A 24,940-nucleotide genomic window follows, 5' to 3' on the forward strand; every position below is an offset into this window, starting at 1 on the left:
GCTACAGGGGCCCTTCCTGCTTCCATATGCCAGATCCGGCCTTGGCCAGGGCGAGGGAAAGCAGAAGCAGGCAAAGGAGACGTCTGAGCTCGGGGGTACTTTTACTGAGAAAATAGATCTTATTTGAAGGAGTTTTAAAAATTATTGCATTGGAATGGACTAAACCTATATTTTCCCCACTAAGCAAAGCCCAAGGGCCCATAGCCAGATAGGGTACATGTTTTAAGAAAATGGAGCGTGGCCCTGGCCGGTTGGCTCAGCGGTAGAGCATCGGCCTGGCGTGCGAGGGACCCGGGTTCGATTCCCGGCCAGGGCACATAGGATAAGCGCCCATTTGCTTCTCCACCCCCACTTCCTCTCTGTCTCTCTCTTCCCCTCCCGCAGCCAAGGCTCCATTGGAGCAAAGATGGCCCGGGCGCTGGGGATGGCTCCTTTGCCTCTGCCCCAGGCGCTAGAGTGGCTCTGGTCTCGGCAGAGTGACCCCCCCGGAGGGGCAGAGCATCACCCCCTGGTGGGCAGAGCATCGCCCCCTGGTGGGCAGAGCATCGCCCCCTGGTGGGCAGAGCGTCGCCCCTGGTGGGCGTGCCAGGTGGATCCCGGTCGGGCGCATGCGGGAGTCTGTCTGACTGTCTCTCCCCGTTTCCAGATTCAGAAAAATACAAAAAAGAAAATGGAGCGCATGTGCGTACACAAAGATGTTCGTGTAAACAAGCTCTGCAGTCCCGCAATAGGAGCAAAGCGCGCTTGAAGACAGCCATTTTGCTTTCATATACAAGCAATGCAACATATAGCTCTGTTTTGATAAGGTGACAAATACCCGCAGGTCTGACTCTAATGCAGGAATTGTGCTTCTTCACCGACCAGGTGACATCTTTTATCACCGTTTTTGAAGGCAGGTCTGTCTTAGATTACTTGTCACGCTACCATTTTCCTGCTTTCGCTAGGCCTACAATTGGCCAGTGACGACTCAGTTAAGTCCTTTCTGCGGAGCTAGATGACACAACAAACTGAACCAGAGTCAACTGAGAAGTCACTGGGGCTGGTCCCAGCTTCGCGGCCGAGGACCCCCACTCGTGGGCCCCGGGTTCAGGGTCCGGCTCAGTCACAAGTTGTTGGGCTCTGACTTAGACCAGTCAGACTTCAAAGCTTATACTCTTCCCTGTCTTATAACTATTTGAAGAATGGCAAACAAAAAATGGTTGGAAAGTACAAATCAAAAGGTGACTTTTGGATCAAAGTGCCTCCTTCCGCTTTGAAACAAAATCACCCATTGGCACACACACTTTTAGTGCATCCTGTCAAGCACTCTAGCGGCTTAGGCCATGGCCTCATGCACATGGTTGAAACAGTGCAGGCGGGCACCTGTGAGTTACAGTGGTTCCAAACTGTGCTTTCAGATGAATGCCACATTCTTCACTGTGGGACAATATATGAAAGTTACAGAATTTCTTTTAAATAGCAAAATAATCTTACATGTATGTGTAAAAGAACCATATTTAAAAATTAACAAATAAATCCATCTGTATAACCAAACAAAGAAAAGCATACATTTTAAAAAAGAGTACAAAATTATCCCAGGACTTCATAAAAGAGAGGATGCAATAAAGTAGCTTCAATGAAAATTTATCATGTTTTAAATAATAAATGTAAGGTTGTAATATTTATTACCTAATTATATTTTCTTCATGATGCTTCGTAAAAATAACCTCACGCAAACAGAAAATTTCAGACAATCTCCATTTATTCCTCAAGGGGAAAACTATTGAGCTAATCTCATTAATGCTGGATTTATCTTTAAGTGCACAAATATTTTATACATGTTAATTCCAGGAAGGTGGAAATTAAAGATATAAAACAAATTTCTTTATTAAAATCCTTTCTACACATTTACTAAACCTACCACAAAAACTTAAATATTATTTCTCATGGACCTCTATTATTGAACTGCTTTTCATTTGTTTATCAGTAACTTATATCTAGTCTATTATCGGATACATGCAAATTGATAGGGCTTTAATGTGTTTTTCCCTGTTGTCCTGGTGTTTTTGCAGAAGCCTCAAGTGCTAAGAACAAATGGTGGGAGCTTACCGCTCCTGTATCCTTGAGCCAAGGCTTGAACCCTAATGCATGACACACTGGAAGATTTGAAAATGGGTCTGACAGGGCTGAGGGTCACCTACCTCCAGCCTTTGAGAGTGGGGTAAAGAGCGAAGTAGGTAGAAAGAGCAATGGAAGACATTTGCATACTCAGATAAGAAATAATTAAAGACGAATCGTAATCCCAGCTCCCAGAGGTCACCATTATAAAACCTTCATGTACATCTCTCCAGATCTTTTCCTGTATATTGCATACATATTTGTTTTCACTTCACGTCTCTGAAATTGGGATGCCTCTTGCAACCGATGGTGTCTTACAATTAATTGGCAGCATTTTTCTTTCTTATAGTGGTGTATAAAACAATGGCTATCTTAAAATCTTTGGCACTGTAGCTTTAAAATATCTATTATATAAATATATTTAAAAATTAATATATACATAACATATGTATATATTTAGATATATCCATATAAATAAGATCACATCACACTGTAACTTGATCTTTTCTTTTCAAATTTCTCCATTCATCTTTTTTTCACCTCATCTGAAACCAGATGATATCAAAGGTATCCAACTGATTTCATAATGTTTCTTCCCAGAAACACATTAGGCAGGTGGCCTCACGATAAAGGATTTCAGATGTTACCCAGCTTGCGAGCAACAAGTTAGTCTGCCACAGTTTCGTGCTTGCTGCCAGAAGACCCAAGACTCTTGGCACAGCTAGCAGCATGCACATCACATCACATCACATCACATCACATCACATCACATCACATCACATCACATCACATCACATTCAGGTTCCCTTTGCCACTAAGCTCCGTGGAAGGGTAACATGAAGGGATCTAGATGGGATATGCTCACACAGTGGGATTCATCACAGCTGAAGAAACCCACGCTCAGGGCATCTGACTGCTTTTAATAGGTAGGAAGCACAACTGCCTGACCTTTATCCTGGGGGGAGACATCATCATTATTGTACTGGACAGTAAGCAAACCTAACTTCTTCTCCAGAGATTGACACTATTTTCCAAGGCTGTTCCCTATAAACACCTTTTTCTGTTTGTTTGTTTGTTTGTTTTTCAGAGACAGAGTCAGAGAGAGGGATAGATAGGGACAGACAGACAGGAATGAAGAGAGATGAGAAGCATCAATCATTAGTTTTTTGTTGGGACACCTTAGTTGTTCATTGATTGCTTTCTCATATGTGCCTTGACCGGGGGGCTACAGCAGACTGAGTCACCCCTTGCTTGAGCCAGCGACCTTGGGCTCAAGCTGGTGAGTTTTGCTCAAACCAGATGAGCCTGTGCTCAAGCTGGCGAGCTTGGGGTCTCGAACCTGGGTCCTCCGCATCCCAGTCGGATGCTCTATCCACTGTGCCATAGCCTGGTCAGGCCCTATAAACATCTTTGAAAGGATCGTCCAGAAAAAAGGCTGTCAGTGTCTCTGCATGCAAAATGGGAAAAAAATGCAAGAGATCCACAAAGAGTCATCTTCTTTTTTTTTTTTTTTAAGAGTCATCTTCTATAGGTGGTTTCTCATTTTTCAAATGAAGAAACAATAGCTCAAAATATAAAATAACTTACCCAACCTCACATGGTTAGTAAGTGATGGATTTAAGCGCTGAATGTTAAGTCTATTACATTTCAGAGATCATGTTTTTTCAACGTGACCACAATTCTCCTGCGGAGATTGAACAGGAACTAAAATGTCTCTTTATCCCACCCCAGAAAACCCTCTCCTTAGCAAGACTGAGGCTTACTGAGGGTCAAGATCTGTAACTTTAAGATCTGTAGCCTCTCCACTGTTGAGCATCCTAAAGAGTTCAGGATCGGCTCACATCCCTAAACCCCCTCAAATAGGAATTGCTCAACTAATGTTTGATGAGTTAATCCCTTAGGATAGAAAATCAAACTATCAAGTCTTCTTGATGCCCTCTCCATATTTCTTCATTATCTGTTATATTTGTCTAACCTATCTACCCCTTTTCATTTTCATTGGTATGCCAGTAGTCTAGATTTTATCATTACACACTCATACTGAAATCTTAGCTAAATTTTGTCTCGTTGATTCCAATCTCCCCACCACCCAGCCTAACAACACTCACATCAATATTTTGAACACATTACTTTCATCATGTCAAAACTCAGTTCAAAAACATTCAATGGATGGAATTGCTTCCAGCCTTTTTTTTTTTTTTTTTTTTTTTTTTACAGAGACAGAGAGAGAGTCAGAGAGAGGGATAGACAGGAACAGACAGGCAGGAACAGAGAGAGAGATAAGAAGCATCAATCATCAGTTTTTCGTTGTGACACCTTAGTTGATCATTGATTGCTTTCTCATATGTGCCTTGACTGTGGGGCTACAGCTGACCGAGTAACCTCTTACTCGAGCCAGCGACCTTGGGTCCAAACTGGTGAGCTTTGCTCAAACCAGATGAGCCCACGCTCAAGCTGGCGACCTCAGGGTCTTGAACCTGGGTCCTCAGCATCCCAGTCCGACGCTCTTTCCACTGCGCCACCACCTGGTCAGGCCCAGTCTAAATCATTATATAAGCATTCAAGCGATGATTCCAGTTAGCCTGCCTAGGATTTTCCCACTGAGCCTTGAAACTAGCCAGGCTGCCGTATGCAGTGTTCCTCAGTCACGGTCTATTCAATCCCACGCTTTTGTACCCTTTCATCACGCCCCAAAGCCTCTCACCTCTTTCTCCCCAGTCTCCCTTCTAAGAATCCTACCAAGTTGCCAACAATACTAGAATAATAAGTAACATGTTGTGTGCCTTAAATTGATCTAGAGTGTTGACTTTTTTGCTTTCTATCCATATTACTATATATTATTCCTAAATACTATATATAGTATGAGCTACATGATGACTTGCATTATAAATTGCATTAAGGCAAATACTATAAATTATTGCAATTATAGTTAAATAATTTTATGAAAAAAAATTTCAGACACTCTCCTGTAGAAGTTTCTTGTCCTTCTTAAAACATGAATACATGAGTCACCAGTCACCACTATTAATAGCATTGTTTTCTAAAGCTTTGGTTTCATTTAAATATGCAGCTAAAAAAAGAACTCATATCTGTAATACTCAACTTGAGTGTGTACTAATCAGGTGAATAAAGAAAAACTTTACACCTTTTACTAAGTATTTCATCAGAAGCTGCTTCTGAGGTTGTAGTAGGTTAGATTAATTTTTTATAATTAAATAACTAAAATCTTATAATCCACATTTCAGCTTTTTAAAAAAAGTTATGCTGTTTAGGTGACAATCCAAATATATGCCAATTAAAATCTACTTTAATGTCTACAGAAAAATTTGTGAGTGGCTCAAACCCAACTTTTGGCTAATGAAGGAAGTGACATGCTATGAGATAGAGATCAACAAATACATCTCATTCATACATATGAACAAAGTGACTGTCTTCTGACTCCAAGATAAGAATTTAGATTTGCTAAATTCTTAAGTTCATTGTGCATTGCTGAAGTCACCAATATTCACTAGAATACTATAGATAGCAGAACATATATGGTACCCAATAGTTAAAACATGTACCATGTGGCCATTAGAAAGATCAAATCAATTAGGGATGCACAAAAACCTAAATTACCATTTCTGTGGCTAAGGTCTGACCAGAACTCTTATTCAGCCCCAGAAATAATAATCCTAGAGAGCCTGAATAGGCCCCAAGTACCCAAGACTTACCTGCTTTCATGCCCAACCCATGGCTCTAGGGTGCTCCTGAAGGCTTTGACAGCTGTAGGAATTTAGGGCGATGGCTAAGACCTGCTTGTCTGAACGCTTCGGTGGCACTGCTCAGGGCTATGGGAGTGGCTTGCTTCATGACATCAATTTACAGGGCTAACTATAGACACTGCCATTGCATTAATATACAGCTTTGATTACTGTGTGAGACCAGCTGGCCATTCAGGCTGGCTTCCCCGGGTTGGTTGCATATTGGTGAGAGATTATATTCTAAGCTATCATACATGAAACTTCAGTTCATATCATCTTCTGCGGTTTGTTAGGTCCAGAAATGTTATTTCACCTGTTCATACTGCAGTGATTTGTTCTTAGAGGACAGTTTCTACTAACAAATCTCCTGGGAGACTGACTTGCCAAGGAGACCAAATATATTATAACATATTCTATGCTTTTTGCATCCTCAGAATAAAATCTACCTGAGCAACCAAATGAAGAGCAAAAAGATTATTGGTAAGCACTGGGAAGACTAAAGGGTGTCAGATGACTTCAAGATTACTATAGACCTTATATTGCATTTTAACTGCATGATTCATTGTCTTTATCCTTTAGATCAGTGGTCCCCAAACCCCAAGCCATGGACCGGTACCGGTCCATGGGCCATTTGGTACCAGTCCACAGAGAAAGAATAAATAACTTACATTATTTCCGTTTTATTTATATTTAAGTCTGAACAATGTTTTATTTTTTAAAAATGACCAGATTCCCTCTGTTACATCTGTCTAAGACTCACTCTTCATGCTTGTCTAGGTCACATGATACATTTATTCGTCCCACCCTAAAGGCCAATCCGAGAAAATATTTTCTGACATTAAACTGGTCTGTGGCCCAAAAAAGGTTGGGAACCACTGCTTTAGATTATAAGGTGTTTTATTCAATTCTAATACTAGTTGCTCAATAAATAAGTTGGGAATAATTTAATTAGTTATCATGACCTTACATATGTAATATTTAAATGCTTATAAATATTATATACTCAGTCAATGGAGCATCTCCATTTTGAAGTATTGAAGATAAAATAACTAAGACTTAAACCCATGCAATGGCCATTGAAAAAAACAGCAAATAATATGTGACAGAGAAGAGAAAATCAGCACACATCAGTATATCAGCTATACTGGTCACAGCACTTCTTTAGTGTTGCTGCATCTGGTCCCTTCAAGGACTATAGTAAGCCAGGGGCTACTTTCACTCAATCTTTACATTCTCAGATAAAACAAATACTAAGCCTCTATTTTCTTGGAAAGGCTACAAGTAAGTAAAGTAAGAAAGGTTAAGATGAATTAGGATCTTCATGACATGAAGGGTGGCCCTAGAATGTTAATTGCTTTTGATAATAAAAGACAGCTACAGCAGGATCTCATGCAACATCCTGATAAGTTGAAAACTAATGTACACCTGGGGCTCTTTAATAGAAAGGTGTCTCTTCATGTCACCAGGACAGAGCTGTACTACACTGTCCAACCTCCATGTTAAATCATGTTGTTTAGAATGTATCATCAATAAAGGAAAACTTTAGTTAACTGTTAATACTGCAGAAAATTTTTTTTAATTGTTTTAAAAGTAGGGCAAGGGAACAAGTATAGAAGACGTAGGTTTTTTGGAATGAAAGCCAGAAATAGAGAAGCTTAAGTTCCTTACAGATAATGTGGTAAACGTGTTCCTCCAGGGGCTGCTTCCGAGCGTCACGGCCGTGGGACCCACTTCAATCACAACCAAACAATTAGCTGCTCAGACCTGAGCTTTTATTCTGTACCAGAGGTCACATGACTTTATCTTCACCAATGGCTTCTGCTAATTATGAGCATTTCAGTGACTACACTCAAAACCACAGAGGTCAATTTTGAATGGAAAGATGTAAAATATTTACCACAAATCTCCTCCACTTGAAATAGAAGATTTTAGGTATCTGGTATATTCTTTCCATTTCAAATCACTATCTGCAATTCTTAAAAGGTACAGTTTGACACACATACAAAATAGATGCACATTGGATAAAAAAAACAGCCACTCAGATCAAAACAACGTAAGAACAAAGACATAAAAACATGGCAGCCACAAATTTGTGAATAACCCCCCCCAAACAAATAGTTATGAAAAACCAAAAATAGTTCATGTTCCTGGTGGATGGACTCGAGGAATTTCCTTTTCTGAATAAACACCCACATAGCATGAGAAAAAATAAAACTATTACAGGAATGTGTACAGACAAACCAAAAATAGGTAGACTATTTTAACCCTTAACGCATTGCTTTTCCTGCACCCCCCCCCCTCATGTCACACACCCCCACATATATTCAAATTTAGCTCTCCTGGAACTTGGAAAAAGAAGCCAAATATGATAAAAGATAAACCACAGAATTTAACATCTAGCCTTAGATTTTTTTGTGTTTAGCAAGAAGGGAGACAGTCTCATTTATATTACTAAGAAAACTCCAAATTAATAAGTTCAAATTTATTAACAAAAGGTAACACTGTTTTAAACCAAAAGTAATCCCTTCTGTTTCTCTCCTCCCCCCTTCTCTTTCTTAAACACAGAAATAGATTTGAGAACTAGATTTTGCATTCGTTCATTTGGTGAGCTGTCCTGAGATACCCAAGCTACAGCCCAGAACTCGGACCAGTTTCTACCTCCTCCATCACCCCGAGGGAGTGAGATAGACAGAGCTGTGTCTGCAGTCAGCTCTACTGGACAGACTCTGTTCCCATCCTCAGTCATTTCTTGGGCTTTATAAAATGCTGGCCCATCCCTTAGGGCAAGTCAGGAAAATCATAAAGCCATTCTTTTTGCAATAGAAGACATCCACTATGAACTTGAAGCAGGACAAAATACCTCCAAGGCATATTTAAAGAACAGGGTAGATAGTACAAAAGACTTCTTCAGGCAGGCCTGAACTCGTTAAAGTTTTCAAGTTCTTACATAACATCTTTTTGGTACTGCCGCCAGACTCAGAGGCCTGATCCTTTAAAGAGCGTTGAGGAGAGGTATAAACAATCTTCCCTTTACTTTAAGGAATCAGTTCAGTCACATTCGTATTCTCCAGTTCCGCTTATCAGATCTTTAGTATTTCACATAACTGGTATTGACAATGTCCAGGAGAAAATGTGTGTTTCTGAATTGTTACATGTTCAGCAAAAATAAAATATGCGAGAATTAGAGAAGTTTAAGATAAATCATACACAAGAAAATGCAAAAAACAAATAAAACTTGAAAAGACAACCTACTAGTAATAAAGGAAATACAAATTAAAATCACAAAGATATATACCATTTTTTCATCTAAGAAAGAAACAAAAATGTAGAAGTTGGATGATAGCCAGTGTTAGCAATATTGTAGAGAAATAGGTTCTTTAAAGTATTGCTGGCTTCTGGACAATGAGTCGATCTAGAGACTGAGCTGGTCATCCCACGCTTGAGAATCAATCATATAGAATAAAAGAATACAACCTAAGGAGATAAGTTGTATATATTTACTGTAGGATTTTTGGCAGTGGTAGAAAACTATCAAAACCTGGATGCCCATCAGTAGGGGAGCAAATGAAACAAGTTCAGTGCTTGTTCAGTACCCACTGTACTATATTTCAGTTATTAAAAATAATGACCAGGCCCTGGCCAGTTGGCTCAGTGGTAGAGCGTCGGCCTGCCGTGCGGAAGTCCCGGGTTCGATTCCCGGCCAGGGCACACAGGAGAAGCGCCCATTTGCTTCTCCACCCCTCCGCCGCGCTTTCCTCTCTGTCTCTCTCTTCCCCTCCCGCAGCCGAGGCTCCATTGGAGCAGAGATGGCCCGGGCGCTGGGGATGGCTCTGTGGCCTCTGCCTCAGGCGCTGGAGTGGCTCTGGTCGCAATATGGCGACGCCCAGGATGGGCAGAGCATCGCCCCCTGGTGGGCAGAGCGTCGCCCCTGGTGGGCGTGCCGGGTGGATCCCGGTCGGGCGCATGCGGGAGTCTGTCTGACTGTCTCTCCCTGTTTCCAGCTTCAGAAAAATGCAAAAAAAAAAAAAAAAAGAAGTATGGTTGGGCACTGGCCAGTTGGCTCAGTGGTAGAGCATCGGCCTGGCATGTGAAAGTCCCGGGTTTGATTCCCGGCCAGGGCACACAGGAGAGGCGCCCATCTGCTTCTCCACCCCTACCCCTCTCCTTCCTCTCTGTCTCTCTTTTCCCCTCCCGCAGCCAGCCGAGGCTCCATTGGAGCAAAGATGGCCCGGGCGCTGGGGATGGCTCCTTGGCCTCTGCCCCAGGCGCTAGAGTGGCTCTGGTCGTGACAGAGTGACACCATGGATGGGCAGAGCATCGCCCCCTGGTGGGCGTGCCGGGTGGATCTCGGTCGGGCGCATGCGGGAGTCTGTCTGCCTCCCTGTTTCCAGCTTCAGAAAAAAAAAAATGACCAGAGGGTATGGTCATTGTATATATGTCAAATGTGAAAAACAAGTTGCTGAATAGTGTTTGCACACAATACATTTAGGGAGAGTTATAGAAATTGTTGGGAGAGGAAGCCTCGTGCATGCAGCCTTTGGACCCCCACTTCACCAAATGAGAAGGGCTCTTTGGAATGTAACATTTCCTACAGAGATACAGAGCCTTACAGCCTGTGCCCAGCTTACCACCTTCCGAGGGAATTTCCCTGTCTCAGGCTCAGTATGGGCTCTTTTGTTCTGCATAAGTATGGGGTTCCAATACCCTCAGGCACATCCCCAGATAGACTTGGAGAAGGGCTGAAGTCCTTCCCTTAACTGTTGATAGTGGTAGAAAGGAGAGGCGTGTACACTGGCCAACTGCCCCATCAGCTGCAAGTAAAGTAGGGGAGACTTGATGGCCACCAGAGACTGATGCACACTATTGAAGTCGATCTTGCTCTGTTCTTTCTCTATGTAAGTAAAGGGCTGTTCCATCCAGGATTTGACTGTGTTTTCCTTTGTGACTCTAATACCAAGATGCAACAGACAGCAGTGTTTGGATTCCTCCCTTGGGACTGATACACAGTGTTCTGCTCTCTTGGGATTGATGACCAATACACAGTACTCTGCCTAACAAAAATATCTAATATGTGAATGGGAATGTCCATGTGTTTGTACGAGCACTGAGAAAAGTGAGGAAAGATACATACCCAATTGTAAACGCTGGTTACTGAAAAAGGGTGAGACCGGATAAAGAAAAGAAGGTTAATTCCATTTGGCATACTTCCGTAATACTTGCTGGTTACAATAAGCATGTGCAAAGGACTGAATCTTTGTGACCCCACCCCTACATTCCTATGTTACAATCATAATCCTCAATGTGTTGCTATTAGGAGGTGGGGTCTTTGGTAGGTGATTAGGTCATGAGGCTGTAGCTGTCATGAATGGGATTAGTGCCCTTATAAAAGAAGCCCCCGCCTGACCTGTGGTGGCGCAGTGGATAAAGTGTCGACCTGGAAATGCTAAGGTCGCCGGTTCGAAACCCTGGGCTTGTCTGGTCAAGGCACATATGGGAGTTGATGCTTCCAGCTCCTCCCCCCTTCTTTCTTTTTGTCTCTCCTCTCTCTCTGTCTCTCCCTCTCCTCTCTAAAATGAATAAATAAAAAATAAAGAAAAAATTTATTAAAAGAAGCCCCAGAGAACACTTGTACCCCTTTCAACATTGGAAGACACAGCACAAAGATGGCCATCTACGAACCTGTAATAAGAAGTCACCAGCAGCTACTGGAGTGTCCCACATTTGCAGAACCACATTTAAAAATTAAGTCAAATTATTGAGAAATTGTGTACAAATTTGTCTCTATATTCTAAAAATATTCCTAATATTTTGGATGAAAATTTTTTTCCAAGAAAATATATACTTAAATCTGTTGCTAGTCAATTTTCAAAACCTTTTTAACTAATGACTGAAATAAAGAATCATTTGTTTTTAAATAAAAGATCAAACTACCTTGATAATTTATTGATAAAATTTATGGCATGCTAAACATAGAAGCAGGAAGAGGCCCAAGTTCTCTTTTAAAATCCTTCCTTGTTAGTAAATAAAACTAAAAAAATCCAAATCTGCAAATGAGATGATGGAAAGAAGGGGTTTAATAGTAAACATAGGTTTCCCATCCAAGTACTAACCAGGCCCGACCCTGCTTAGCTTCCGAGATCAGACGAGATCGGGCGCGTTCAGGATGGTATGGCCGTAGACAGTAATCATAGGTTTTAAAAATGTATGTTCTGAACCTGGCCGGTTCAGTTGTAGAGCCTCAGCCTAGCGTGTGGAAGTCCCAGGTTCAATTCCCGGTCAGGGCACACAAGACAAGAGAAGTGCCCATTTGCTTCTCCACCCCTCCCCCTCTCACTTCTCTCTCTCTCTCTCTGTCTCTCTCTCTTTCTCACTCTCTTTCTTCCTCTCCTGCAGCCATGGCTCAATTGGAATGACTTGGCCTTGGGCCCTGAAGATGGCTCCATGGCCTTCGCCTCAGGCACAAAGAAGAGCTCATTTGCTGAGCAATGGAGCAACACCCCAGATGGGCAGAGCATCACCCCCTAGTGGACTTTCTGGGTGGATCTCAGTCGAGGTGCATGCAGGAGTCTGCCTCTGCATTCCCTCCTCTCACAGAAAAAAATAAGTAGATAAATAAATAAAATAAAATAAAATTGTATTTTCCTTTTTAAAAAGTGTCAGAAGTTGAACACAGACTAGCAACAGTAGAACACAGCAGTGACTGCTGGCTCTCTCATTTGTCCCAGGGAACCCTGCCCAGCCAGCTGTCTGGTGACCCACCTACAGGGAGACTTCACTTAACAATGGAACAATGTGGAAATGTAGTAGAATCCGAGCTTTAAAAACTGCCCTGTGACTCCAAAGTGTTTGTATGCATTGTCATTTAAAAAACGTTATCATCATCTGACTTCCAATATTTTGTGATATCAGTACTCAACTATATTTAAGACAAGATAAACTTAAATATCCTTTTATTCCTTTAGAGTTTCATTTGACTTGAAATAATACTCTATATGCAGAATTTAACAAGTGACCTTTTCTTGGTGTCACGCAAATATCAGCAATTATTTAATAAGTCATACAAATCTATAAAAAAATTTTTAGGCAGCATTATCGGTAAAGATTAAAAATCAGCAAAATCCAGTCTTAGATCCTATAATCCACAGTGCAATAGTTAGAACTTCTTATTTAAAATTTTAAAATCCTTTAGTTTCTTTTTATAATCAAGGAAAAGTCCTCTTTCACCAGAACTGGAGTTAGTTTCATAGCCGTGTCCAGATTCTAGGGGCTCTTTGTCTCCTTTGGTGCCATGTGAGGTCAGCAATATTAGTATGTTAACAAGGTTTAACACATTCTTCTTCCTCAGCCTGAAGGAAAACCAGCCTTGTCCTTTACGATATGACTCTTTAGCTGCATGGGTCTCGCAGCCCATTGACATTTTGAGGATTCTCTGTAGTGTTCTTGCATTGCAGGATGTTTAGTAGTACACATGGCCTCTAAAGGCAACATGCCATTTGTACCCTGACTTCCAGTGTGACTATTAAAAATGTTTCCAAACATTGTCCAATGTTACCTATAGGACAAAAAACGATGCCCAGTTGAGAACCATTGATAAAGCTCTGCTCTGGTAGAGAGAGCGCCACAGCCACAATTAGGCTCTGGTACAAGCTGACACCTGTGTTCACAATGCGTCAGGCACTAGGCCAGGAGTTTTATGCGCATTAATTCCTACAGAAAGGTATCATTCTTCCTACTTTATAGATGAGAAAGTTGGTGTTCACAAAGAGAAAGTGGCAATCGGGGTTCCCTTGCTTTTCTATATTCAGGTGATCTGTCACCTCAGTGTGTCCCTGGACCTCCCAGTTTGGAACCTGGTCATGTGTTTGTAAACAGATTCTCCTTCCCCATGCATCGAAGCACGGGTGTTAAGGATACAATTGGAGCAGCCACTGCAAGAACATAGAGACAGAAAGTAAAGGAGGGGAACTTCGTAATTTTCCCAGCTCCCATGAATAGGTGAAGAATCACTTCACCCTGCCAGTAGAGGTGTTAAATACTCCCCAAGGCAGCTGGGAACACAGCAGGTACAGAAGACTCAAATTGCCTACCGGCTTTAAAGCACTGGAAGAGCCTCACGGTGGCTGAGAGCCTTCTGAGTTGCCCCTGCTCTAACCAGGATCCCCTGGAAATGACCCACAGATCTATCCCTGAAGGCAGAGAGACCTTGGGCTCCTCCACTCAGAGAGCCAGAGTTCAAGATCACACTCAAGTAGTCCGAGAGCCAGGGTCTTAACTCGAAGCCCAGGGTATATAGTTCTAGCTCCTGGGAGGGCTCTGACAGTGCTGACCGTCTAGCCTCTGCCTCTTTCATTGGAGCCTCAGCCTCACTCAGAGGCCCCCAGGTTAACTGATCGCCTTGACCAGAGGCGCTGGCCCAGCCGTCCATATGTGGACTCCGAAAGTGAGCTGCTGTTCACCACACCCTGTTGCCACGTCTCTACCTCCTTTTATTTCCCTTTCTCTGGAGTCACTAATGACTCTGCTGTTTTAGGTCCTGGACATTCCAATGTCTTTTTAAAAACCCTTTGAAAATAGATGATGCAACCCCTCACCTCTGAGGTTTAGTGAGCTTCAACTCCCTTTGGATTCTTCCACTTCTAATAGGTACACTTGTGCTTGCTTAGTTCTCGCCGCTCCTCTGAATCTTAAGCACTTAAATGAAAGGAAGAGCAAGCAAGTTGGCGAGTGGCTTTGATCTTTTGGGGTCCATCTTATGTGAGAGGCACTCTTGTCCCTGAAGTGTGACCTAATGTCAAGAAAATATGAAATTAGATGTTATTTTAAAAAATAGCAAGTTTTCACTTGCTTGTACTTTATTTCACTTGATTAGTACTTTAATTATATTCTACTTCGCTTTTTAAAAAGAATCCTTTCAACCACTCCGCCTCTTGAGAATTCTGAACCTTATACTTTTCCACTTGAGAAAGTCTTGACTTGGGGCCTCATAGGGAGTAAGAGGGGAGTGTCTCCTGCTCTCGGCGACTAAGGTTTCTCTAAAATTCTCCCTGGTAGAAAAGAACTCAAAATGGACATGAAAACGAGCTGTCAGAAAAGAGGGAAAGTGGCCCTGGCCGGTTGGCTCAGCGGTAGAGCGTCTGCCTGGCGTGCGGGAGACCCGGGTTCGATTCCCAGCCAGGGCACATAGGAGAGGCGCCCATTTGTTTCTCCATCCCCCACTCCTCCTTCTCTCTCTCTCTCTCTTCTCCTCCCCCAGCCGAGGCTCCATTGGAACAAGGATGGCCCGGGCGCTGGGGATGGCTCCTTGGCCTCTGCCCCAGGTGCTAGAGTGGCTCTGGTCGCGGCAGAGCGATGCCCTGGAGGGGCAGAGCATCGCCCCCTGGTGGGCAGAGCTTCGCCCCTGGTGGGCGTGCCGGGTGGATCCCGGTCGGGCACATGCAGGAGTCTGTCTGACTGTCTCTCCCCATTTCCAGCTTCAAAAAAATACAAAAAAAAAAAAAAAAAAAGAAAAAAAAAGAAAAGAAAAGAGGGAAAGTTACATTTCTTGCATTTCTGAGCCTGTGAACTTGATTTGTACCAGCTCCAGATGGAACGAGATTGATTGGTGGACACCTATGGTTTAGATCAATTTGATTAGAGATTATAAAGGGAACAGATCTACAGATCTACCAAGATGAAAAACGGAAATGATTCCAGGGTTTGGAAGGTCAAAGAGGTAATACGTTAAAAACAGACTGATTCTGGAAAGGGACATATTGAAGGACTTCACATCGGGAGGGTGTGTTATTAGGAAGGGCACCAGCCCCTCCCTCAGCAGCAGTAAGAAGGATGAAACATTGCAGCAAGCCTGATCTGGAGTTCGTGTTAGGAAATATTTTCATATGCTAAATTTAAATGAGCTCCTCACGGTCTAGAAAAAGGTTGAGAAATCCTTTCTGGAGATCCCCGTGGGGAGGCTCAGCACATGATTATGCTGATGAAAAGCACAGGCTCAGCCAGATATCTCTGAGGAATACTGCTCACAAATATTAGGAGATATTTCAAAACGAATATGAAGCTATAAAATATCCCCTAATTTTTGTGAGCAGTATAGTTTAAAGGTTGTTGTTTTTTGTTTTCCTGTCTAATGATTTCGAAATAGGACTATAGCTTTGACATCCAGTGGGATGAATTCTAATGCTGGGTCTGCCAGTACCTGGGTAAGTGGCTCTGAGTAGGGTTCTCATTCATTCTCACCTCTGTGCCTCATACCTAGTGAGGGGGACAGCATGTCATACTTAGAAATCTGTTTAGATATCATGGTGATGAGGGAGGTGAGACTTTAAGAAAAAAAGCTGATCAAATACACAAATATGAGGGAAAAAAGAAAGTTCAATTTTCATGGAAATCTGTGGTACGATTTAAGTGAAATTGGATAATCACCAAAGATATATATATATATATATGATAAAATAAGTATTTATTCCAATTTATTTACTATCATGTACTTTATATAAGCTAGCCATTTAGTATGTAGTAGGTTTCTTAAAAATAATTTAGTGATTGTTGGTCATGCACTGAGACAGAAGGCGGGTTCATAATTATTTATGCTTCCTTTCTATGTAGGGCAACACACTAGAACTTGTTTATACATTAAAACTGAAATTAAGTTCTCACATGACAGAAACACTAATTAAAACTCTGGAATATCCCCAGAGGTTTTGTGGCTAATCTAAGCTCATGTCTAATCTTATTATTACCTCTCTGTGACAGTCACAAGGATTAAGGATATCAGATGAGGATTTAAAATAGAATATAAGAAGTCTTATAAACAACCACAATTCTGGAAGCCCTGGAAGCTTCTTTCCTTGTTTCCCTGACCCTTTGATGAGTCACAGAGTTAAGTTTAAGAGCATTGTTCCAGGCTAGCTGAGTTGGAAGCTTTGAGGTCAACCTCACATGTTTGTGTTTTTTTTAAGCCTCACAGGTGACCAGGTGACACTGATGGGCAGCTAATATTGAAAACCACTGATTTTAAATAATATAATATGGTGTAACTGACACCACTGTGAGCCATTTATATCATATATATATAATTATATCTATTTATATACATATATACTATCTATATACATATATAAAACTTATGTCTATTTATATACATATATAAAATTTATATACAGATATAAAATTATATCTATTTCACTTTCATTTATTAGATTGGGAAGCAGACACAGGGTCCATCGCAGGGTGGGAAGCCGTCCAGTGTTTCCTGGCGACACCCAAGACAATAATAGCCTGAGTCAGGGATACCAGTGTGACCAGGCCTAAGCCCATTGCCTCACAGAAACAAAAAGAGGTCGACCCTTCCATACCACTGTCACCAGCCTGCCCAAGAAAGATCAGCAACCCCATAGTGATAGTGACATCTGCTTCTTCTGCCCCATGCCTGCACTCGCCATTAGCAGACTTGTGCCACTATCTCGCTAGGAGGGACAGCTTCCAGTGTCACAGCCATTCTTGTCACAATATCAGCAGATATCAACAGTGCTTTCTGTTGGGACCCAGCTATTGGAGGATTTGTTGCAGGTCTGGGAATACAATGATTCTTAGAACAGTCAGGGCCTCTGCTCTCATGAAGCTTAAGAGATGAGCTGAGCAGACAAGCCAACACTATCTGGCTGTGGCGGTGCCCCGGCACAGCAGGACACAAGACAGAGGGACCGGACACGCGGCTCCAATACTTCGAGGGTTCAGAGAAAGACTCTCTAAGATGGGTCAGGTGTGCTAGCCTCAAGAAGGAGTTGCTGTGTCAAGCTCCAAAAGAAAAGAGATTTCCAAGGAAAGGTAACAGCTAGTTCAAAAGCTCTAGGCTAAAACCTGTCTCCTACATCGAAGGATCCAAAAGATGCTTTTGATGTTGACAAGAGCCACTCCAGGTGACAATGCTGTTTGCCCAGTATTATCAAAGAATTCTATGCTAGTGCCTTTCCCATAGACCTAACGTTTACTTAAATTGTTTCAAAGTTACACATTTCATACAAAATCTTTCTCTAGTTGAAGGGTGATACAAAAATGCAGGACATATTTCTTACTCTCAAAGATCAGAGTAGAAGTTCTAACCACAAATCAAGAAAGAATGTATCATATTAAACGCTGTATTCAAGGTCTAAACCACGTACTATTAGTACAAATTAGAAAAGTTTAATGGCAATAGCAAATCTTGAAGATCTTCATAGAGATAAACGTTGTTTGATTTTGGACTTATAAAATAAGAGATGTTTGACAGAGGGGTGGAGATCTTGTAGGAAAGATCATTGGTAAAGTATCAGAACCAGGGAAGTTCAGGTACAGCAAAAAGAACAAAGAGTTGCCCAATTCTCTGGGGTGAGGCTTTGGGGGCCGGCCTCGAACTGGAAAGGAGGTGGGAAGGAGAATGGAGGCAGTGGGGAAGCGTGGGTCGGGAGCAGAGGACTGACAGGCTAAGAGACGTTCTTAAGGAAGCAAACACTCCTTCTCTGATGCAATAGTGTGCTTCAGGGACGACTGCAGGGGCTTTAAACAGCTTTGAACGAAAAGGTCAGAAATGCTGAGAATGTAGAGTTGGTGTTTCTGCCAGATCTTTCCAGGCAGTCAACTGCCGTTTCTAATTGATTTTAAACTAGAAGTTGCCAAGGGTAACTAACAAGTCACACTTAATCCTAGAATGTCATTGAGTAAATCAGCTTGACATCCAAAGGTGGGCCCGGTCAGCTCGCAGGGACTGAAGGGCATGAGGCCTTGTGTTAGCTGTTTGTTTGTTTCTTGTTTCACTTTTCAGAAAACGTTGTCACAGAATTCTCTGGCTATCTAAATCATGGCAATCTGAAAAAAACCTGATCTATACACATTGAACTCTCCATGTTATCCTCCAGAAAAACAAAAGCCCTTGGGGTTGTGAGCACCTTGAAGGCCTGGCACAGCCTTGATCTCCAGCAAACCCCCAGCGCTCTCTGTGAGGCTCAGGAAGGCTGTTGCACCATGGACATGCCTACGGTCTATTCTCACATACGTGTGTACTGCCCATGTATATGTGTTTTGCTTATGCATGTTTTCCATATATATATATATATATATATATATATACACATTTTATGTACATTTCTTGTCTTTACATACTTGTGCGGATATGTATATAATACATGTATATAATATATATAACTTCTATATATAATAGAAGCTGTTCTGCAGCCTTCCTCAGCAGTTAGCAATTGTGTAGACCAACTAATGACACCATGCCACCAAAGAGAAAACTCCATACACAGGAAGTCACAGAAAAATCGCTTGGCGGTTTTTCAGCCCTCCTGCAGCCCACTGCTTCTCAGCTATGTTTCCTTCAGCCCACTGCTCCTCAGCTATTTTTCTATCAAAGCACTCCTGAGGGCTCCGGCACACCCCCTCAGAAACAGTGACTCAGTGTAGCGATGACCTTCAGGGGTGAGGACAGGCTATCCCCCAACCCCGCCCAGCCAGGAAGGGAAAAGGAGGGGAGGAGGGAAATGAAAAAGGGGAATAAAAACACAGCAGTCAAAAAAAATTCCCTAAGTCCTCTGCCACGCTCCACCCCGTCCACTAAGAACCACAGAATCGTCTGAGAATATGGCCTTTGGGGTAAGAGGGGCCTGAGTCTAGTCCCAGCAACACAATTATTATCTAAATCATCTTGGCCATCTCACTTAGCTCCTCTAAGTTTCACCTTTCTCCATCTGTAAATAGAAAAAGCAATAGTAACTATTTCCAACCGTTGTCTGAAGGATTGAGATTAAATTATGCAAACTCTTGGGGACAATGTCTCACACATCGGGATAATGCAGAGATGGCAGTGATGATTACTCAAAACAACCAGCCGGGCAGAGCTCTTGTAACTAAATCCTTACCAAGGAGGGCATAGAGGCTAATAAAGTCTTTCAAGAAACCTTGGGGCTCTTGGTAAGGACCCAGTCCCACTGTAGTGGCCACAGGTGGGCCTGGCTTCATCAGCCAGGTGTGTGTCGGAGTCAGGTACACGGCATGAGGGAGGCCAGCCCTGCCGGGCTCAGGGGTCAGTGCGGATGCAGGATCCCTCAGGGAAGCAAACTGTGTGACAAAGTGCTTGGATGGTGTTTGCAACCACAGCTAATATTTTCTTTTCTCTCTGAGCCCTTAATTAATGCTCAGAGAAGTGGACTCAGCAAGCTAACAAAGCAGTGGTGGATGCGGGGGTGAAATCAATGCTATTTCCTTAGAAATGAAGCGGGGAGGCAGGAGAACTCACTGTCAGGTGCTGCCGCACTAACCTAGGCCTTTCTTTGTTGTCGTCCTCACTCCCCCGCCCCCCCACCCCCCCAGCAGACCAGCAGATGAAACAAGAGCTCTCTGGCAACAGCACGTCCCCTGGTGACTGGGTGATGTCACAGCAGGTTTTTTCCCCTTAAAGGGACCAAATTTGAATGGGGTCACATCACATCTACATGTCCATCTCTCTTCCTCTTATCAGACTACTATTCAAGTTACCAGCCAAGTCCATTTTTGGATGCAGAAACACAGTTTGACTTCTATAAATGAAGCCAAAGAACTTTATGGAGCAAGGGTGTGTCAATATGATTGGGTGACAGTCATATGCCCAGAGCTAAATGGTTGGTGTCCTGAGTGCTAGACAGGTTCATCAGGAAAACAAAAAGTTCCACTTGGATCAAAGCCATCCTCAGTTGCCCCCAATATTCTCATACAACGGAGGCCCTGGGGGAACAATGTTGACAGGACACAGGTTTCTCCTCTGTCAGTACATTACAGAAGCCATCAGGAAAGTTGTAGCTATGTCGGGTCCTTTATTGATAACTTTTTTTCAAATCTTTTATGATTTTACTTTGCGTCTGCCTTAGAATTTCAGGTCCACATGCTATTACACTGTGCATAGGGTGGTTCTTTTTAGATTTTTCTTGAATTTACTTAAAAAAAAATAACAGTTCATCATGACAAGGTATGTTGTTGTCCAGTGAACAGAATAAGAGTAAAATCAGAGCTATCTGAAGACCACCAAGGACTATGAAATGTCCCGTGTTGTTAATTTCTTCTTTTTCTCAGAGCTCTCTCTCTCTCCTCAGGTGACAGGGAGAGAGAGACACTCAGAGTATGTTTGGTCTTTAGTCAGAATAGCTGAATATTCAGAGTGGCTGCACTCTGTTTCTCTATGTTGAAAAACAACATGTGAGACTAGCCAAACAAATGGAGAACACTGCTGCTGTCAGGCACCTACGATGCGGCAACAGTGATATCCAACAGTGGGTAGGCTGTTAATTAAATCTGTATTTTCACCGAATCTAGCAAAGGACATTTGGTCTCTCTCTTCTTCATTTAGAAGAGAAGTGTGGAAAAGCTGCCGCCTGTGTTTACAGAAACACATCAAGCAAGTGGACAATGGGTGAGAAGCAAGTGTCCAAGGACAATGTGTTCCTCTGCAAAGTCGTCCACTAGGAAGTAAGGCTAGAAATATTATTGAAATAAAGAAATGAAGAAAATATCATCAGCCCTGGCTGGTTGGCTCAGTGGTAGAGCATCGGCCTGGCGTGTAGAAGACCTGGGTTCGATTCCTGGTCAGGGCACACAAGAGTAGCGACTATCTGCTTCTTTACCCCACTCCCCCATCTCTCTCTCTCTCTTTCTTCCCCTCCCACAGCCATGGTTCACATGGTTTGAGCAATTTGGCCCCGGGCACTGAGGATGGCTCCATGACCTTGCTTCAGGTGCTGGAATAGCTCAGTTTGCTGAGCAATGGAGCAGTGGCTCAGATGGGCAGAGCATTGCCTGGTAGAGGGCTTGCCGGGTGGTTCCCAGTCAGGGCACATGTTGCAGTCTGTTTCTGCCTCCCTGCCTCTCAGTTAATTTAAAAAGAAAATATCATTTGAACAAAATAACCAAATACATACACACACCAAGAACAAAATAAAACCCCAAGTTCAGTGAAGAATTATTTAATTTAAAAAAAAATGTTAGTAGCCCTATTAGGCAATGACACAGGGGATAGAGTGCCAGCCTGGGATGTTGAGGACCCAGGTTCAAAACCTTGAGGTCACCGGCTTGAGCATGGGCTCATCCAGCTTGAGCACGGGCTCAGCAGCTTGAGTGCAGGACCGCCACGTTGAATAGACTTGAGTGTGGGATCATAGACATGACTCCACAGTCGCTGGCTTGAGCCCAAGGTCACTGGCTTGAGAAAGGGGTCCCTGGCTCGGCTGGAGCCCCCCAGTCAAGGCACATATGAGAAAGCAATCAATGAACAACTAAGGTGCCACAACTATGAGCTGATTCTTCTCATCTCTCTCCCTTCCTGTCTGCCTGTCCCTGTCTTTCCCCCCCCCCCCGCCTTGTGCGCACACACGTGCACTAAAATAAATAAATAAGTTTAAAAAATAAAAGAAAAAGTTATACTTTGGAAGTCAGCTGAATTACGATTCCGTTTAACAGCATACACTATACTACAAATGCCTGTAGTCAAATGGAAGAGTGGAGATGAGACAAAAAGGGTGGAGGATTCCACCTTATTTCCTTGGTATAGCAAAAGGAAATACATTGAGTACTTCTTAAAAATTCTACAGCATGATAATGTACATTGATGGTCCTTAATCTCACTGATTTCCTGTCACCAGCAACAGGCCTTCTACGTAACTACTGTTTTCAGAAAGAACAGCCTAGGACTTATTCTGAAAATGGAGCACCGGAGGTCGGAGTCTGCTTCATTTGGGACTCGTTACAACTTTGCTGTTTTATTTTTTGACAGTCTTACAAACTAAGAAAGACATTTCAATTCTGACAGTCACAAAGTCACAGCGGATGGAAATAGTTCACATCATGGTCACTGTGGTTTACGGGAACTACTTCCACCCTGGCATTCCTGATCACTTTGAGGTTGTTTTCAGCCACAGAAAGAAGGGGCAAAAGTCTTAAGAGCAGAAAGCTCTACCTATACTTCCTTTCCATCCTAACTCCCAATACTGTAATGAATGATGGCAGAGAGTTTTGGTTTGGGAAGGAAAACAAAAAGGTGAATTTTAAGAGTACTTATAATGTGATTTTCTACATCTCAGCCTGCCCTTCTTGTTAGGTGTTTTTTCGACTCTAAGTTATTGTTACTGTTGCTTTTACTTTACATTCTTTTCTCTGTGCTGCTTATTACATACCTGGAAAAAAAAAGTCTCCCTTTATTTCAAATACTCATGTAGTAAGGAAATAAAATCAAGTTCCTACATGATCAGATTTGGAACTACTTCAGAGTAAAAAGGAAATAACCATGAGGTTGGTGAAGAGTCTTATGGAAAAGTACCAAGAAGAGAGAGAGCTTGCCAGTCCTCCCGCTTGGCTCCTTCCCCATGTGATGAACTATCTTTGACAACGCCCACATCAAAGGCATCAGTGTTAATCACCAGGGGGGGAAGTTAGATTAAAAAATAAAGTTAATGGCAGGATGTAATAGCCTTTCTTCCCTAAGGAAGAATATAAAATGTTTTTTAATACACATCTTAAATTAGGTAAACTACAAAGGATGCTATAGGCAGAGTCCATTTTCTGCCTTCTCTTTGAAATTCTTTGCTCCCAAATCCAGTTAGACATAGCACACATTATTTTTCTTTGTGGTCAAACTATAAGGCAGGTTTTCAAACACTTCCACTTTAAAAGCCTACACATCAGCAGCCGCTATGCTTACCACCCCCACAAATCCTGCATTTAGAACAAAACACACAACTGGTCTTCCTGGTCTTAAGGAAAATTAATTTAGCAGTTTGCCCAAATGGGATAATTATAGTATTATAGATAAATTAATTAATTATTCTTTAGTTTGGTATGGGAATTCTTCTTTATATATATATATATATATATATATATTTTTTTTTTTTTTTTTTTTTTTTTTTTTTTTTTTTCCCCCAAAGCTGGAAATGGGGAGGCAGTCAGACAGACTCCCGCATGGCCCGACCGGGATCCACTCGGCATGCCCACCAGGGGGCGATGCTCTGCCCATCTTGGGGCATCCCTCTGCCATAATCAGAGCCATTCTAGCACCTGAGGCAGAGGTCACAGAGCCATCCTCAGCACCCGGGCAAACTTTGCTCCAGTGGAGCCTCGGCTGCTGCGGGAGGGGAAGAGAGAGACAGAGAGGAAGGAGAGGGGGAGGGGTGGAGAAGCAGATGGGCGCCTCTCCTGTGTGCCCTGGCCGGGAATTGAACCCGGGACTCCTGCACAACAGGCTGACGCTCTAACACAGAGCCAACCGGCCAGGGCCGAGTATACAATTTTAAGTCTAAGTGGAAAAGACAATGTAAGAATGCTTAGGAAGAGGTGAAATCAACTGAGGTCTTCTGTTTATACCAACATGATCAGCCTTCTTATGACAGTCCCAACTGCTGGAGAAAAATCATTACTTAAGGCATCAACCCCAGCAGTCAAAATGTATTTGCTCCCAGTTTAAGCTAATTTTCTAAAAGTATCACAGTGCTTAAGGTAGATGTAAAACGGAACCTGCTGCCAGTATGTCTTCCATATAAGCTGGCCTCACTGGCATGGACTAAAAGAAACAACATGCCGAGGTCTGGGTTTGACCTCCGAGGAACTGCCTCTCCAGCCCCGTGGAAGTCTTCGGACTGGGGAATGCCGTGTGTACAGCTTTGATAGGAGTCCTTTGATGCAGTGACTTTTTCAAATTACAGGTCACTACCCCATTTAATGGGTCATTAAGTCAACTTAATGGGCAATGACCAGCACTTTTTAAATGAAGTAAAAGTAGACTAGAGAATACAGTAGAAATGATTAGAAATGCACATAGTAAGGGCAAGCAAGGCTCCATGAATTTTTGTTTCAGATATCATCATTATTTTATATATATAAACGGGACGAAGCCCCTTTTAGCTATCCTCGGAACACAGCTGTAGGAGAAAGAATCAGCAGCACATGGAGACAGATCCACAGAGGAATACAAATGTGCCTTTCCACTTGGATAACAAGTTGATGACGCAACTATTTTAACGGGGGTGGGGGGGGGTAAACTTTCTACTGGGGTCACTGGTTTTCTCAACTCTGGCAACTTGTTTTGAAACTTAAAGAGCTGTGAAGGCCTT

At 42.6% G+C, this 24,940-nt stretch overlaps 1 protein-coding gene and 1 non-coding gene across 9 annotated transcripts in view; one reads left to right on the top strand and one right to left on the bottom strand.

Annotated features, from left to right (window-relative positions):
- Positions 1–24,940, bottom strand: part of TPD52L1 (TPD52 like 1) — an 88,635-nt gene that overhangs the window by 43,015 nt on the left and 20,680 nt on the right. Inside the window, exon 2 of one of the 8 annotated variants that reach the window (XM_066373315.1) lies at positions 14,432–14,625. The exons of 6 other annotated variants lie outside the window; for them this stretch is intronic. Coding sequence is in view for 1 of the 2 variants with exons in the window: in XM_066373311.1 (XP_066229408.1) it covers positions 5,811–5,820 (10 nt within the window). In the remaining variant the exon portion in view is untranslated. Of the gene's footprint in view, positions 1–5,810; positions 5,924–14,431; positions 14,626–24,940 lie in introns of those variants that run through there. One more of the 8 variants, XM_066373311.1, reaches the window with a different exon arrangement.
- TRNAG-GCC (transfer RNA glycine (anticodon GCC)) lies at positions 9,473–9,548 on the top strand. The gene has a single exon. It is a non-coding gene; the product is annotated as a tRNA-Gly (tRNA).

The sequence above is a fragment of the Saccopteryx leptura genome, chromosome 3 (genome assembly GCF_036850995.1).
Source record: "Saccopteryx leptura isolate mSacLep1 chromosome 3, mSacLep1_pri_phased_curated, whole genome shotgun sequence".
Taxonomy (NCBI): Eukaryota; Metazoa; Chordata; class Mammalia; order Chiroptera; family Emballonuridae; genus Saccopteryx; species Saccopteryx leptura.